The sequence below is a fragment of the Pempheris klunzingeri genome, chromosome 8 (genome assembly GCF_042242105.1).
Source record: "Pempheris klunzingeri isolate RE-2024b chromosome 8, fPemKlu1.hap1, whole genome shotgun sequence".
Lineage (NCBI taxonomy): Eukaryota > Metazoa > Chordata > Actinopteri > Acropomatiformes > Pempheridae > Pempheris > Pempheris klunzingeri.
Window position 1 is genome coordinate 13,217,712 of NC_092019.1, and position 18,558 is coordinate 13,236,269.

The 18,558-nt window shown below is 38.8% G+C and overlaps 1 protein-coding gene across 1 annotated transcript; it reads right to left on the reverse strand.

Annotated features, from left to right (window-relative positions):
- Positions 1 to 8,836: 8,836 nt before the first annotated feature.
- spaca6 (sperm acrosome associated 6) lies at positions 8,837 to 17,742 on the reverse strand. Its single transcript, XM_070834839.1, has 12 exons — positions 17,635 to 17,742; positions 17,449 to 17,487; positions 15,105 to 15,157; positions 12,973 to 13,166; positions 12,733 to 12,819; positions 12,454 to 12,525; positions 12,169 to 12,192; positions 11,987 to 12,064; positions 11,353 to 11,456; positions 10,166 to 10,322; positions 9,066 to 9,246; positions 8,837 to 8,915 (listed from the first exon to the last, which is right to left on the reverse strand). Exons 1-12 carry the CDS (start codon positions 17,740 to 17,742, stop codon positions 8,837 to 8,839), a joined length of 1,176 nt encoding a protein of 391 aa, XP_070690940.1.
- Between the last annotated feature and the right edge of the window lie 816 nt (positions 17,743 to 18,558).

Below are 18,558 nucleotides of genomic sequence, written 5' to 3' on the forward strand. Positions count from 1 at the left end.
TCATTTTTAAGACAAATTACATAATTTATCCTACAGGTTTTGTGGGTAGGTTACAATCTCACAAAATAGGTGGTGTAGTCGTGTAAACTTGTTAATTTTTCAATCAAATGATCTAAATGATTTACAGTATATACTGTACTCTGTCATAAAGCTGAAAAAAGGGATGTTTTTCTTCGCTCATGGAAAGTTGATGTTTGGAGATGGTTTTCATAGAAGAGCAACAATCTGTTATGTATTTGTTATATATTCAGTAGGCCTACTTTATATGTGGTGGTGTATCTCCGGGCCACCTTCGCCATCTCCACTCTCATTTTATTTGGCAGCGTCGTGGCCTTTTTATTAATTTATTTGAGTTTTGAGTGTTTTTGTATTAAGTATATTCTGTTTATGACAGTTATGGTGTTGTGATTTGTGTCTAAACATTTCAACATTTTATATGCGGGAGCATTTCCTAATCCTTAAAAAGCTCAAACCGAGCACAGTATAAAAATATTTATATTAATTTGAAGAAAAATAATATTACGTAAATTTAGTTTAACATGTCCTGCTTCAGTATGATGCTCAGGAGATTGTATAAGGAGCATCTATGAACAAGGTAACCAACTTCCCAGTTTCATGAGCTGGGTGGGAAAACAGCTTTTTTATCACCATCAATTGAATGATATGACATTCAGAGGAACTGTGACCTTCATGGAAAAATGTTTTACATAACATGTAGGGTGGAGCTCTTGCTATAGCTTTATAGAGAGCAGTAAAAGTGTGGTGGAGAGACACCCTGTTTTGTAATACCAGCAAACAATTGTGGAGCTAACTAAACAGGCAAATCTTTACGTTCAGAAAAAAAACAACATCACAAATAAGGTGTTCCCAGTTACACAAACACTAAAGTGGCTCTTGACCATACAGATCAACACCCAAAGAGCTTTTTTTAAAACGTCAAGTGCACCTTTATTAGTCATTTTCATATTTCTGGGCTAAGGATAATGGACACATTCTGATGTTAGGCGTGGATGAGGATTGAATAAATGATTGAATAAAGGATGAATAAACAATAAGAGTAAATGTACTTTAATATGATCTCTTATATAATATTATACAGTTATGAGTCCATTGATGCACACACTCTCACACATGACATTTAACTTCTCTATTCTGATGGCATTAAATACAAGATGGTTTTACTTGACCAGAATCCACGTGACTGGCCTAATAATAATAGATGACTTTACAATTTATTTATGTAGCATCATTTCACACACAAAATACAGCTCAAAGTGTTTTACAAAACAAAAGTACAGACATATAAACAATCAATACATTTAAAAAGAGCAATGGAACAAAATAAGACAGTTTAAAAAGAACATAAAGCAAAATAAAAATGAAAAATTAAATTAGAGAATGAAAGTACAGTAAGCAAAAAACATACATGTAAATAAATAATATAACATAAAGGCAAACATAAACAGACGAGTCTTAGTTTAAATGGTGAGATTAGCAAGGTTTAAGAGGCAGAAATGAGAACTATAAGAAATTATCTGCCAGCCAATTAGAGAGTGGACGATTTAAACAAAACATACAACTCGATCGCCTGCATCTCAAAGATAGGAGACAACTTATAAAATGCTTATTATCTACCCAAATGGAATCACATACTGGACAAACTGGACAGATCCTTGGGGCGCACCATAACACAACATGAGGACAAATAGAGGGAGGAGGTAAGCAACAGCAACTAAAATAATGAAATATGATCCAAAAAGGCTATATTATTAGATTTAAATCTAATTCAATTTTAAAACAAAACATTATATGGTAGTAACAGATCAAGGTGAAATTATTTAAACTCTGGAAAGTTAGCATGGTGGCATCATTTTAAAGTCAGTACAGGTGAACAGCAGACATACAGTGTTAATGGTACAAAGTAACCTTGTATGCCAATGCTAAAATTGCAAAAAGCAAAAATTAGAGAAGAGACCAAAAAAGTCGAATGCAATTATCTATAGAGTTTATCAACCCTATAAACTGTCATAACTCTTCAGATTTTCTTGTGACCCCCTAAGACAACCCAATTGTATTAAAAGTGATTCAAACTAACAAGATGAATTGTTGCATCAGTTAATCATTAATCTCATAAAGTTATAGATAATAAGATATCAGTCACGTAAACCTTTTTGTATGTTTTGCTCATAAGACATCTGCACTTCTACTTAAAGGAGGTTTGCTTTGTTTTATGTGGATGTCTAGTCAGTGTTAATGGTAAATGTAGTCACTTGAAGCAATAAATTCCTCAGTGTGTGCTATATTGATCAAGAAAATTGAGTTTTTGCAGCTGGCAGAACCGTGCCTCCAAGTACCATGATGCATTGCAAGCAAACTTGTGATGCTTTCGTGGACTTGGCGTCAGCGTCCAGCAAAAACTGCCTTCTATACTGAAATTAGTTGCAGAAGAATGATTCAGTTTCTGTTGGCATCAGAGGACAGTTTGAGAAACAGCACCACCGGTCGCTGTTTGCTTACAGCAGCTTAGGTTCTGGATGGTCCCTGTCGGCGATATCCTCTTCTCACAGACTCAGCCTCTCTCTGATACATTTCTTCGGCTATTTAGTCTGGCTATATAAGGCTGAATATCTGAGTCGGCTGAAACACTGTAAAATGTATCCTTGTCCATAACATTCTCTGTACTCCAATCTTTCATTTTCGCTGTTGGAAGTTTGCAATACAAGTACAAATACAAGGACCTGGAGTATTTATTGCTTCAATTCACTATGTTTACCATCAACACTGACTTCACATCCACATAAAACATGGCAAATTTTCCCTCTAAGTGACATTTGGCCTGCAGGACTTCTGCTGGGGTTTGTTTACAGTGTTGTGCTATTACGAAAATAAAATATCTTAACACTTTCAATCTCAATCTCCACTTCCTCACAGATGCACTTGGGCAATAATTTTCACAACAACAGGCGTTAACTAGATGACAAAATAAAATCACAAGATAACTGGTATCACCCATAAACACAATGTAATGCAGACACTATCTGCCTGACTATCTGCCAGTCTGTGAGTCAAGACCTGAAGTTAGAATAACTGTAGTTTAGCGAATATTTTCTCACAAGTAAAAGTGTCTGGATTTTGTCAAGAGCAGCATCAACATTACTCATCAGATTTCACAGTGATACCCCATGCTTGGTCTCTAATAGCAACATCTCTGCCGTGGATGTTTTGCACAATCTGTAAACCAGGCATTGTGGATCTCAAAGCTATGATGTGATTTTCTACACAAAATCAGTGTCCTTACAGTTTCAGAGCCTCAATGAGTCAGGGAAAGGAGAGAAAGGAAAAACCGAGAGCAGACCAACAGTCTGACGAAGTCAAACATCACTTCCCCTCATGCCTGTTTTCAATCAGCCAGTACTCCCCCACCCTGTCTGGGCCTCCTTCTCTGACATCAGGAAGGAGGAACAGTTTCAGCTGGCACACATGTTGGGGCTCACGTTTCATCTGTTGCAAATGGGAAGGAGACGTATGGACCACAATGTGCCTGCGTCACCAAACTCTTTGGTCTCATTCCATCCGAGCAGCTTATCTTAGAGGAAACTATGATTTACAGAGGATGGGGTGAACTTTCCCACCAAACTGCAGTAGCTCCTCCACAACACATGAAAACCCTCACAGTGGTTATAATTAAGGCATAATTACTTTATAATTAATACAACATTATATACAGACACAAGATTGTCATAGTGGGAGATAAGAGGAAATGTGCATTAATGGTTATAATTCATTTTTAGAACTAATGACATGTTTTTGCTCAGCATGATAACACAATAAAACAACATCCTACAAGTTTGTTTTTTGTTGGTTTGGCTTGTGGTTGCCATTAACAATCCAGCATTTTCCACTTTAAATTTATAGTCTACATTTTATTTTCATCCTTTTATTCCTTTCTATACTGCAAAAAATAAAAAATAAAATCCAAATGGAGTAATAATGAGAGAATAAGCCAATACACAGAATAAAACTGGAGAAGTCTGTTAGATCATTTAGTTATTTTTGGCACACAACATTTGGGCAAATTAAGCCGAGGGTGTTTCCCCAGTCTGCAGAGACATCTTTCATCTGACGACCTCAGGGTCAGCTAGTACACTCATACTGGTGGGGCTGCCATCATTTACTGGACCTTGCGTGAAAACACATAGTTTGACGCTGCATACCAGGTGACACCAATCAGAGCCCACAACTTTTCCCAAACTTTTTAAAGTCACTGTTTGTAACAATCAGTTACAAAAATGACTTTGTTTTTTGGATGAAACTAGTCCCTCCTCGGACTTGTCAGAGTATTTTTTTTGCTGGTAAGTTATAACAACAAGCATCACTTCCCAACATTTGATCAACATTATGTCAGTGTCTCAAATATTTTATGAACTGTAAATGACGAAAGAAATTACAAAGTCGGCCCCCGTTGGGCCCAAAATCTGTGAATAAGCAGCACAGATGAGAATCATTATCGCCTGAATCTCTGGCAGTGTCTAACAAATAAAGGGGTAAGGGTTAGTGTTATAATGTCCTTATACACATCAGTGCAACTTCAAAAATGATTAAGTGAATGGTTTTTCTCTTAGTTCTCAATCTAAATCAGATCATTTCTGTCTTAGATACACCTGAGGTAGAAGAAAACAACAGAGTAATGATTAAGTTGTCACACATATTTGCCAAAGGTCCACTCTATTGAAAATCAGTCAAATGACACCATAACTGCACTTTCAACGAGAGAACAGCTTATTTACAGTGTTCTACATTGTTTTCAAATTATGATCAATTGGAAGTGAACAAGCAAGTAGGACATGGTTGCTTCCTAGTATTGTGATGGGTGTATAATATTACAAACAGGAATGAAAGCCTCAAACAGTTCTAAGTTACAGACTAACAAAAGGAATCACACCTTTTATCCACATACTATTCTGAAAGAAAGAAAAGATTTATGGCTCTGTCGACTGTGAGATCTGCTGAAGGAGCTTTTGATTTGACTTGTAACCTTAATGATGCTTTTAACCTCACAGGCACTCCTTTCTGTTGCCTATTACGTATTTACACAGGGAGAGTGAGTTGGGGTCCAAAAGAGAGAAAATGGGTAAAAGACTCAATCTAGAAGCACCTTGGGCCAAGAGCTTAAATCATCCAGTCTAAACCACAAAAATAATTCAGATACCATTTTACATTCTTGGAGTTTATATCTCCTGCTGTAAGTCACAGTGTATCACTGGTTACTTTGGCAACTGAGCAACCCATTGGAAAAAAATACAAGCAATCTGCCCGTTAAATGACATGTTGAGTGTTGAGTCATGTCTGACTATATTTAGATACTCCACAAGTGCTTTATAAGACTCACATGTGCAGTTCTCACATTGTACTCCGCCATATCTCTCATGTGAGCAGAGCTGTTAGATCTTAGCTGTTTAGCTGTTTTGTACGTTATGTTAAAATGTCAAACTCTCCTAAAACAAAACCATTTACTTAGTTGTAGAATAAGGCTGAGAAGACTAGGTGGTCAGACGTAAGGAAAAAAATCAAAATAAAATCTTTTATTATGAATTATGCCAAAATCATCTATAAAGCATTGTGTTGTCTAGTGTTTTATTTGAGTATTTAGAGAATAATGTGTTTTGTTTCTATCATGTTTTCCGTTGATTGGCAGTGAATTCATAGACAGTTAAGACGTAGATGTAAACAGTTAAGTTGATTGTTGATAACAGCACTAACCCCCAAAATGAATTAATTAAATGAAACACAAACAACAAACACCCACAGATATTGGCTTAAGATGTCTTCAAAGTGATTATATAGTTAATATGTCCATCTATTTGGTGGAACCTAAAACACACACACACACACTGATTAAGTATAGTGTGATACATGACACTAATATGTGCCATGTATCGTGTGTTTCTTGATATGTATGCACAGTTTATGCCACTTTGCATGTTTGTACAACTAGAAACACGGCGTTTCAGACTCAAACTCAACCAAGCAAGGCTCAAACTAGGAAAAAAAACATGGATTCCATGCAGGTAAGATTTCAGGTCAGGGTCGTAGCTACCACTGCTGTACCACTGTAGGAGTTACTGGTGATGCCCAAGAGTCTGAGACTGTGCCTGAGCCAACAGATATCTCCTTCTTGTACCTGGAACCACCAACCACAGTTACAGGCTGTTAGTCTCAGTTATCAGAACAAAACAGGAGGTTCTTAGTAACTATGCTATCATTAAGAAAGAAGTAAAACTCTTTGTAGCAGATTATTCATCAACAACATGACTGTTTGCTGCAGTTTGTTTAATTTACTGGTTATTAAAATGTAAAAGCTGTAAACACTCTGTTCTCTCTCTGACTGCTGTCCTTGTGATCTCACTCTTATGGCCAAGTGAAACTTTATTTTTCTCTACATCTCCAAAGATAAGTAGTCGTTTAGCAACAGCATTGACTGGATAAGAAATTACTGCAAGGAGTACAGTTGGCATACAGGTTAAATGTGTTTCTAGTCAGGGCAGTAACCAGGATTTCCTCCATCCCTCAGAAAAAAATGATTGGAACCCATTAATGAAGTCCAAATAATTTTTTTGAATATTTTCATCGTAATTAACATCTTTATTTTCTGTTCTTGTTCTTTTTACCTGCATTTCTCTGTCCTGCAAAAAGCATGTGTTTTCCAGAGTGAAGAAAAATAATCTTCAGCATTGTGATGATGCATTTCCAGTTATCCTGAGTGGGTTTTTGAATTGATTAAGACAGAGGCATTAAACACAGTGGACATTGACTCTGCACATGAATTCATTATTTCCCCATCGTGATATTAGTCTTGATATTACGATGGAAAGATAAAGAATCTGTTACTCATTTATTTTCTTATCTATTGGACTAAATGCAGAAACATTTTATATAATATGTTTTAAAAGATTCTTGAGTTAGCCTATAATATACTCATCAGTATAGAATACAAACTCCCCGCAGGTCCAGATCCCCAGAAACAGTCACAGAAGACATGGCCCCAGTGTCCTGGATGGTAGCGACAGCTCTGTTTCTGGTCTAAAAGCATGGAGGACGTAGCAACAGGTTGACCAATAAGGGTCGTATCTGGAATGCAATATTCAGCCTTTACACTGCATGAATCTCCTCTGACTTATTAAATGATATCTATGTCAGGCTCTAATTATGGATGGATTAAGAGCAGACACAGAACATGTGCTGTCTTTAGATCATATTAGTAGTTATGTTTTCCAGCAGCTTTGTTTTCAATGACAAAACGTGCTTAAAAACATTTTTTGATTCCTTTTCTTACCTTGATACCTTTTCTTTTGATTCATCTGATAACCTTTCAGTGACGTTTGTCCCTTCCAGGGCTCCATAGGCGTGTGTGTGAGAGAGGGTCCATGTGAGTATGAACCTACCTGTGTGAGCACATGTGAACGTGTGTGCTTTTGTGAGGGATCTGAGTTGGAGTCACGCTGACCTGAAGCAACCAGGTGTACCCTGCTGTTCCTTTTCTGAGGGAGAGGCAAAACATACAATCACTAAAATAATTAACTGTTGCTTTTTTGCGTCATTTTTTTTTTGCCATCAAAGGTCCAGGGTACACACCAATGATTCCTGCCATTTTTTCACCTTGAGAGGTGTTTTCAGGTCTCGCTGATCAGAGCACAAAAGAATAAGTAGAATCTGTTATGTAATGCTTAATGACTTCTGCCATTCACTCTTGACTGGACCAAAAAGGCAGACTCTAGCATCAAAGGGTTTGGGCGAGGCGTTCAGCTTTGAGAGGCTCACTCTAACAATTACTGTGTTGTCAAGTATACAGTACGACTGCAGTGTCGGATTTTTTTGTAAGAATCAGTTTTGCAATAAAGATACTTCCCCATCCTCACATATGATTCAGATTTGTTTTGGGGGATGATGTCTTTCGTTTTAGCAACCAAATATTCCTTAGACAGCCCTGATCTGTAAATGTAACAACAAAGTTCAGTGCAAATTGGAGCTAAATGTCCTCTTATTTTTATCTGTGGGTTCCTCCTCTTGTGCTTTCTGAGTGTGTGTGTGTGTTGCTGCCTCCTTGTGGTCACCTGAAGGCTTGAATGTCGGCTGTATTCTTTCACACGAGCCACACAAACTTTTTTTTCTGGATGTCACCTAGTCCACCCCCTGTCTTTCTCAGCCATTGAAAGTGCAACCAAGGCCTGATTTCATGTGCTCGACCTTGTAAGTTGGCCTCAAAGTAACGCTTCATCACAGCAATGCTTCTAGTCCTGACTGGAGGCTTGACGTTTGAAAACTGGCTCCCCTCTATTCCTCGTCTCCTATTCCCTCCACTACTGGGTACGGAGTACTTCCACACATCCGGCTCTGCCAAAACTCACTTCAGCATGTATACAAAGCAATCTTGGCTGTCCTCTCCATATCTCCATTACCCTTCAGCCATGCAGGAGCCGTTTGGTATATAATATAACCTCATCAAACTAAGACCAATATTTCCCTCTAAAATGTAGTGGAATAAAATTATAGTAGTGAGTAGTAGAGTAGTGTTGAATTATAAAAACCTCAAAATTGTACATACAGTCAGTGAGTAAACCTAGTTAGTTATTTTCCATCTACATCTGACACATATGACATAATGTAGTAGGTAAAAGCAGCACAGCATAAACTGTGTACCACTGAAGAAGAAGTGCATCCTGCCCTCTAGTGGTGGACAGACTCTAACACACAGGATTTCAGTTTCAACTATGACGTCACACTGTAGAAAACCAGAGGATTGATGAAATGCTTTTATTACAACACATGGATCTTCCTCTCAGAATCCTAAATCTTCATCTCCATCTGCTTGCTCAACATGACTTGTTTGCTCTGGCACTGATGACCAAAACAGAGCCCTGCAACAGCCAAAGAAAAAATGGGAGATATTATATTAACTAATATATGTGCCTTGGCTTGGGGCATCTTGAATTCACAGTAAAGGTGTAAATGTATACGTTTCTTTGATGTTTATGTCTCATATTGTGCACATAATAGCTTTGTTTTACCCCAGGGAGAGGAACAGCAGCAGAAGCAAAGCAGTTAAACAGGCGGTGAGCAGCAGTGGTGAGGGGAGGAGGAGGGAGCGGGGAGGACCATCAGGCGCAGGGAGTAACCGCCCCCCTGGGAGCAGAGACAGGTCGAATATCTCCTGCAGCTCTGTGTGGCCTGCCACAACCTGGGGGGTCACTTAGAGAGAGATGGATGTGAACTCATATTAAGAGTCTAAGTAAAAGATGGTGGTGAAGGAAAATAGAAAGTGTAAAATAAAAACACAAATTAACACATACATGTATTTGAAAGTTGGCTTTTTAATTGTTTTTCTTCTTCATTTAGAAATTAACATAACTTACTACTACTACTTCTACTACAGAAAGTAGTAATAGAAAGGAGAAAGAAAAACTAAAAGAAATGAAATACTTTAGAGTTTACCTTAATATGTAATTAGGAGATGCAGAAAAGATGAATCATACATAAATGCTTGTGCACATACTAAATTAATTTGCTTACCCATACATGTATGTACAGAAACAGAAACACATTCACTCATTTACAGAACAATTTCATTGATGGCCTCATTGATTTCAATTTACAAAGTATGGGAGTTTATCCCGTTTTGTTTCATACCCTGTTCATATTTCCTTGTTTTTTCTTAGTAACTTTTATTCTGTGCCTTTAATTTGCTCTGCCCATTTCTTTATACTTTGGCTTCCTTTTTCCCTGTAGTTACCTTGTTATTACTTTGAAAGATGTTTTTCGAGAAAATAGTCACCTGTTGTATCCATTATCGCCGGAGACATTACATCTATTACAAGGGAAATTAAAGAAAGCTGTACCAATAGAAGAAATATTAGAAATATTGTATTTCAACAACCCAGTAAGATTATAACATTTTACATGATCAAAATGTCTGGATAAACTTTGCATAGATTTTTGCAGATTCCATCAGACAATTAAATGATAAAGCCTTTAGTATATTTATTTTATTTACTAAAATATGGCATCGTTATTTTCTAAGCATATTCTCTCCCTATGTGTGAAAAAGTTGGTATATGCCCCAGAACAAATGTTTCCAATTCTTTGTCCAAAAAGTGATGTATCTTGTTACCTTTGAGATAGTAGTATATCCTGACAATGGAGTTCTGGCCTGAGTAGATCTCACACTGGTAGGTGCCCTGATGCTGCAATCTGGTTGAACGGATGGAATAGAGCCTGTCCAGCCCAGCGGTCACTTCCTTAAACTGATCCACCTGCTTGGTTTTTACCTGTCCAGGAATAAATTCTTACAAATACTGTGGGAGGGAATCATTCATGATAACTTGCACAAATGACAGATGCAATATAAAAAGAGTGTTTAAGTGGTAATAGTACAACATTTTGGGAAATACACTTTTGTTCTTTGTTGCTGAACGTTAGACGAGGAGACGTACATTAAATATTAAGTTATAACCAGCAACCAGTTAGCCAAGCTTAGCAAAAAGAGATAAAACAGCAAGCCTAGATTTGTCCAAAGGTAACTAATCCACCTTGCAACACCTCTAAAGTTCACTAATTAACATGTTATACCTTTGTTTAAGTTAGGGTGCATTGAGTCCCTGCAGTAGCTGCTGGTTGCTTGGCAACCTCACACTGACAAAAAAGATTATTGTCTATACCCTGAGGTATAGACAATAATCAACTATAGGAACAGAATTTGGGTACTCGTTGGTCATTCAGTTGGCGCTCAAAGAAAAGAAAAGAAAGAAAAAGAGATGAAAAGTTATTATGTTGGCACAAACTCAAGATAACTGGTTTTCAGATGATTTTTCAAGATATGACCAGTTTAGCAGTGTAAAATGTTTTGCATTGCTTGTCATGCTTTGGTTTGGTTTCTAACACGATGCCAACATGTTCATACAGAAGACATTTTGTTATAAATTTGGACCCTTTGTGCAGAGTACTGAACTCAGCAACCTTCCTCTAATGTATCTCATCAATTGACATCATCTACGTACTAAGAGAGGGGGGTGTGAGCCAATAAACCTACACTAATGACTATGTGGCAAGTGGAATTGTATACTGTGCAAACCCTGTTACTGAGGTTACCTGAAGACACAGACTGACTGTTTCCTCCTGATTCCAGACTTCATGCTAAGCTAAGCTAACTGTGTCCTGGTTCCAGCCTCATATTTGATAGACAGACATGGGTGACATCAGTCTTTTCATCTGTGGAAAGCCAGTGTGTGCCAAAATGTTGAACTATTCCTTTAAAGCTATTGCCGTGATCCTGAATGGTTCACCATAGGCTGAGCATACCTCTCCTGCAAACCTCCAGATCACCTCGATATTATTTGGTAAGTGAAATGGCACGTCGCACCACATTTGGCTCCTGCTGTTCTCCATTATTTGTATTTCTTTAACTGGAACAAACATATAGCCACACACACACACACACACACACACACACACACACACACACACACACACACAGATAACATTCACAGGGGGGCAGCTCTTGTAGTCTGAGCCCTCCTTAATGATAATACTTAAGCCCAGTCTCTGAGGAGTGGAGTAAAAGTAATGATATGCTAAACAGTGGCTGTGCTCTACAGGGTTGATACATATACCATCGTGTGTGGGAGTCAACTGTCACCTTGCATAAAGAAGCCAAGGACTTAAAGAGTACCTTGGGGGCTCTGTGCAAAAGATATAATGTGTGGAAATAAAACCTTGCCTCTGTCTCTTTTTCTAATCCAGACTTTCTGCTAAGAGCATTTCAAGGATCAAAAGCGGAGCATTTCAAGGATCAAGAGTGGATGCTTATGAAGGTAAAAATATAGTTATGTAAGGATGTGTCAAGTCTGGATTAGTACACCATTTCCTCCCATTTGAAAACTGTGATGTAACAGTATCAGTAATCCAATATGTTGGACAGATGATTAATACTCACCTGGACAGTCAAGAGGGAATTCACAGGAATCATACTTGCAGGTTATACAGTTGTATAAAAAATCTGCACTCTGAAAACCTGAATGGTGCGTCAAACAAATAGTGATGCATGGACTGAGATATTTTGTTTGTAATAACAGACATTCTGAAAATGAAGAAACACAAAAGAATAAAGGCACTAACCGCACGGAGGGATGCACTCAGAGACTGTGAAAACAAAGTAAGATCGTTAACTTCGATTAACAAATTTTGTTTTGATAAGATGATTAGATTTAATGCTAACATCCAGAAATATGAGTCACTTCAAACTGACAGCTTGCCTTATTCTCGACAGTACTTGAAAGGGTGTAATAACGTAACCTGGTTATTACAGATAGAGTAGAGAGATCAGAGGGAGCTGTAATGACCTAATATAGGCCTTACTATAGATGAAAAGATGAAGGAAAAGGAGAAGAGACCATGTCTCACCTCTAGGCAGTTTGGAGGCAGCTGCAATGAAATTGTCTGCTGCTGTCTGCAACCTTTCCTCGTACACTGTGTCTGATGGATGGAAAGGAGGAGGAGGAGGAGGAGGAAGACAGAAATATTTGGCTCAACACATCCTGGTGAATTGAGTGCTTTGGGGCATCATTTTGAAATTTCTCATTTCTAACTCCCCTCCATTTCTGACCTTACTTAACAATTCTGTCGCTCTAAAGACTCATTTAGTTGTGCGTTTTGTGTCTATCAGAGCAGGTGTTTAGCTACCGTTATTCAGCTTTTTGTCGAACTCTTCTACAATGGGCATTATCACTGCATCCAGAACTTCCTTCAGTTGTTTGTCGAAGCCTTTACCTGGAAGAGGGACACAGATCACACAAGTATAAACCCACCTTATCACTACACCTACATAATGTTTTCAATAATTGTTGTCTGGAACATATGCCTTGAAGACAAAAAAAAATAAATAAATGAGTCTAAAGATAACAAAAACATTATGTTCCTCACCCACTCTGCCAGCCTCAATTACTCTCTCATGGTTGTTGAATATGCGGTTCAGCTTCTGGTAGCAGCCTTCAACATTTCTAACATTGTATTCAGTCAAAATGTGACCCCAACACAGGCGGCCGCTGTCTTGATGATTGACAAAGCACTGATAGCAGCTTAGAGAGGTGCTGAACAGCAAGCTGACACACACAAGCCTAAAAGCAGATGTGCACATTCTTCAGCATGGGCGTAAAACAAAGATTACAGTATGAACTGTTTTCATTGAAATCCTGGTCTCATAGTGACCACAAATGCGGAAATTCTAAGGTTTCGTATTCCAGCAGAAGCTTGAAAAATGAAAGCCTTGAATATGAATTTTATGTGCATATCCCACATGAAATTAAAAATGAGATTGTGAGAGCATCCTGCTCATGTTTCCTCAACATACTTGGGTTTGAGAGGAGAGCATCAGAGACTCCCCTCTGTACTCCCCTCCATTCTATTGTCTCTAGTCCCCATTTCCTGCTGCCTCAATGCACCAGTTTTACTGCAGAGCATAGAGATGGAGTGAGCCAAGGAGGGAGGCGGCGGCGGTGGCGGGGTAGATGAAGAGGGAGTTAAATGCTCATGTACATAGAGGGATAAAGTGGGGGAAAGCGTGTTGGGAACAGCATGTTGGCAAGAAAAGCCAAAAGAAATATGCAAAGAATAAAAGTCTAACCGGTGGTGGCGAGACAGAGAATGAAAAGCAAAAATAAAAAAAAGAACAAAAGGGTCAAGAGATCAATAGAATAGTGAGCGATGAGACAGAGAAAGTGCCTATTTTTGCTGTTTCTTTCAAAAAGTAGTGGTAAAAGAAAAGGAAAATGAAGTGAGGAGACACAAAGAGAAGAGAAAAAGCGAAGAGAGAGGTATATATAGGTGCCCGAGGTATGAGAGGACACCAGTGACAGAGGAAGAGGGAGCGGGACTACAAATCAAGTCGACTGCCTCATCACATCCTGTATCCCCCACTCGTCTCCCATCCTCCTCATCCCCCCACCCCCTCTCCTCCCTGGTCCCTCACTCCCGGTGCATCTCCATGGCAACCAGACAGGGTGCCTAATACATGAACTTAATATATTTTCAGTGGCAGGGTGAGCTGGGTACTAATGCATTCATCTGTCTCCACACAGACAAGCCAATCAATATTAGGCAAGAGTCTGCTCCAGGACTGCCAAAGTCAGAGAGCTAGTCAGGCGATCTGACATGGAAAATACCAAATATGCATGTGTTTGAGTGCGTGCTATTGTGTCTGTTTATATGGAGCATGTGTTGCAACAACACACTTTGATTAAATCTTCTCATGCACGTTCAGAGCTTTTATAGCAGCATAAAATCTTCTCATTCACAGCTGTATACAATCGCTGCCTGTAAAAGACACACTTCGTCACTCAGACAGAGAAAAGGTAATAATCACAAGATGCGGTCAGTTACGCTTCATACTCAAGAACTGATGCTTAAAGAGCCATTTGGTTGTCTCTAGCAAGCTATAGTGAATAAGTGGACAAAAATACAGGAGGACAGAGAGACAGCGAGTTTATCTGTGGAGTTTTGGGTTATTTGACACAAAGACATACTTTTTTCAAAAATTCACACATTGCTGCTACTTTTTTTTTTTTTTACCATATTTTTTATTAAAATACAGAGGTAACAGGTAAAGCAAATTTTCCAGTACAAAGAACAAAGTACGAAAACACATGTAACACAAATAACTCCACTGATTTTGTGAAGGCGACATGAACGGCGGGGTCACAACCCTCGGCTGTCTTCCTATTGGCCCCCATTGAGGGCCGTAACACAAAGCCAGCCAATAGGGTCGGCCCCCTGAGGGTGTCTGCACTGCAGTAGGAGGGATCTTCATCTTCTTGTCTATCCTGACAAGTCTTGATCATGACATGACAGGTAAACATGAACCATACAGCTGGATACTAAGATACATTTGAGTCAGGAAAAAACGTTGTGTTTAAAGCGGCTTGAAAAACTTGATGAGAATACCAAATGAAACCTCAAACAATAAAACAGATGACTTTCTGGGGAGAAAACTGTTTGTCAAGCTTCTTTTTTTTATAGGACGCTGAAACTGAATGCAGCCCTGTTCCCGAGGACCTCACCTGTGACCTGTTTTGACCTCACAGGTTAAGGGTCTCAGGGACAGAGGGGCATACTGTGAAATGAAAATACAAAGGGTTTAAATATAGAGCAATATAATCTATATAAAGTCTTTCAAAAATACAGAGCAGGTAATGTACAAAAAAAACAACGCCGAGATAAAATGTAGAAAAAGAAGGAACTGCAGAGCCGCTGCATCGAGACAAAGACATGACCTCATCTGACATTTGGATTCTGCGGCACCGGCTGGTCTTCTGGTTTGCTGCAGAACAGAGGCGAAACCGATCAATTCAATTAAAACATAATCGTCCCATAATCATGAGATATTTGTCCACACTTTCAGCCATGCCGTTCTGTTGCCTTGTAGTGCAGCAATGAGAGGCAAAGTAACATTTTTCACAGCGAGGCTCAAATAACCTCAGCAATGCAGCAGCTGAGCACATTGTGGAGGAGACACAATTAATTTAGGAGAAACAATTAATTTCAGACTGTTGTTAAATGTCATGGGCATTTTGAACAAGATTTATTGAGCTAGCGCCGACAAATTACAGCATCTAATAGCTTTATGGAGCTCAGTGAGCTATGTAAGAAAGATTACTAACATTATATAGTCCAAAACATAACTTACATTTCAAAGATAGGGGCATTTATCTTACGGTCTTAATAGTTTCCTGAGCCCTAACATTTACTCTATGTAAGACACTTAAATAGCTGAATCTTTGCGTAAAACATAACTTATGTATCTTTCGTTATTCATAATTGACTGTTTAGTCCTCCATAACTCCCTGTCAGAAGGTTTACATGTTACAGTGTAAATTAACATACAGGGATATACTGTCCAAATGCAGTACTTATTAGTACTTTGTTTTATCAGTACAATATTAAGAACAAGGCAGGGTCTGTCCTCTGTTGGTTCAGATTAAACTACTTTGCGATGATTACAAATAGGGGCCAAAAGAAGAGCATGACGAGGGGGGGCGTGTATAATATAAATCCACCTGTAAATGAAGAAAAATGATAGACTCAGTCAAACTGTAACAAAATCAAACTGTATTTGTTTTTAGGAATCCAAACATATCAATTCAAATTTGTGAGTATTTTTTGGTGATGAAAGAAAAAAAATGTGTTGCGTAGAAATATTTGAAGCTAATGCCCCCCACTGGCAGACAGACAGAATGACACATACTGACTGGGGAAGAATGAATAAATCCCAGAAAAGGCAAATTTGCACATTTTATGACTCATCTGTCAAGAAAGCATGTTTTTTGACACGTAAAACACCTCAGTGTGAATGAGAAAAAAAAAGGTGCAAGGTGCCTGCGTCACCTTCTGCATCAAACTGAACTGCATTGATGCCTATTAAGTATTATCTACAAGTTGGCTTTGTGAGCCACAGAGGCCTCAAGATTTTGGGATGCAAAGGTACAATTTTGGGATCATTTCAGTTAATGTCGCATGTGACAGACATGGCAGCAGGATAAGACCAGAGGGAATAGCAGACATTTGTCATAACTTCACCTAGAAATGAATTATGGATGTGTCTGCAGAAGGGGTTGCTTTTTAAGCTTGTTTAAAACACTAAAATTCATGTCAGTATAAAAAAAACCAGACATTCATGTGTTGAACACATTCATGATAAATGCAGCAGGTTTAAATACAAAATGTACAATCGCCAGTCATAACATTTAAATTCCTTGACAACTGCTAATTTTACTAATTTACCTGCTTACTTAACAACAGATGATTATGCTGATACAAATTCCAGACATATTTTTTCATCTGGGATTTACAAATAAAGCATTAGATGAAAGTGAGAATTAGGTGCAAATCAAGCATGAAATGTAGGCATGACCTGTCGACAACATGCAGCCTAGATACTAATTGAAATGCGTTTGCAAACACAGACAGAATGTCCCATTTATACAAATATACACAGCTAGAAGAGTGCACACATGCACACACATACAGCCAAATATGACTGGTTTTATTACTGTTAAAGGAAAGAATGTGAAGAATAAGTGATGAAAAAGTTTCTGATAAAAAAGGCACATCAGCTCTGCATAAAAAATAAACATCCTTAATCCATATTGTGAGCCCTCAATGAAGGTGGGTGAGAATGTAAAGGAAAAAAAATCACCTTACGGTCAGCCTCTTCTTTTCTTTCCTTTCCCAGTCAGAGTGAGTCTGTGTTTCCTCTCAGCTCTCTCTCTCTCTCTCTCTGATGGTGTATGCCGGGGCCAGACAGAGAGCCCAGCGGCAGGTAGGTTACAGACAATAGTATTGATTCCATTATTCTGCTCTCTACCTACCTGCCTGCCTAACGCCAGCATCCATACAGCTCCTCACCTTTTGTCTCTGCAGGGCTGCCATCACAAACACACAGAGCTGCAAACAAGAGAAAAATAAAGAAGAGAAAAAAGCCTTGCTTACTTGTGCGTTCACAAGCGCGCTTACACACCAAACCCTCTAGTGCACATGCTATCCAACACTTACAGACAGCGCACACACACACACACACACACACTCATTTACCCTCCGTGCTGCATTCATGGTCTCTAGTCGTCTCTCATTGCTTTCATTGTAGCTCAGAGTCTCTTCTCTTTCTTTCTTGCTCCCTCTTTTACACCCTCTAGTCGTCATCCCTCCATCTCCCTCTTTTTCCTCTCACGTTTTTTTGAGCCTCACGTCTCTTCAGGCTCAGTAACCCCCCCAAACACACACACAACACACACACACACACTCCAGTCAGTGAGGTACGTGTATGTGTGTGAATGTGTGAGAGATGGAAAGAGAGAGTGAATAAGAGTGCAGCGAGTGCATGCTTGTGTGTGTTTGTATGTGTGTGTCTACGAAAGAGAGGAACAGTCTGTGTGTGTGTGTGTGTGTGTGTGTGTGTGTGTGTCTGAGAGAGAGGGAGACGGTGGGGGGAGGGAGGTAGGGTGGCAGAGAGGCTAGCAGAAAGTGGGGATGGAGGGGGAGGGTCAGAATCTCTAATAGGATGAGAATAGAGAGAAAATATGAAGCCCAGGAGTCTCATGAACCTGAGAGCCTGACATTACTGCCTCCTCCTATGTGTACAGCAATCATGCCATCATCAGATTGATTACAGGATTTATGACGCTGCTCCAAAACAACTGTAAATTGCAGCCGGAGTGACATCAAACACACTAAATAAACCCACTGTGGAAAGCTTTGCCAATTACAAGAACGTGTCTTGATTATACAGCTTAACATCAGTTGTAGACGATGCGCAGTTTGTGTCTGGTACAACCAAACGGTTCAGAAATGGAGGCTGTGTTTAAACAATGAAATACTGAGAAAATAGATGAAGAAAAAAAATTATAAAACCTGCATGCACACCCACGCTTTGTGTTGCATGCATAAACAAAGAAATTGCAACAGTTTTGCACATTTAATGTAATGTGATATTTTTTAATTCTCCGATATTTGTAAAAA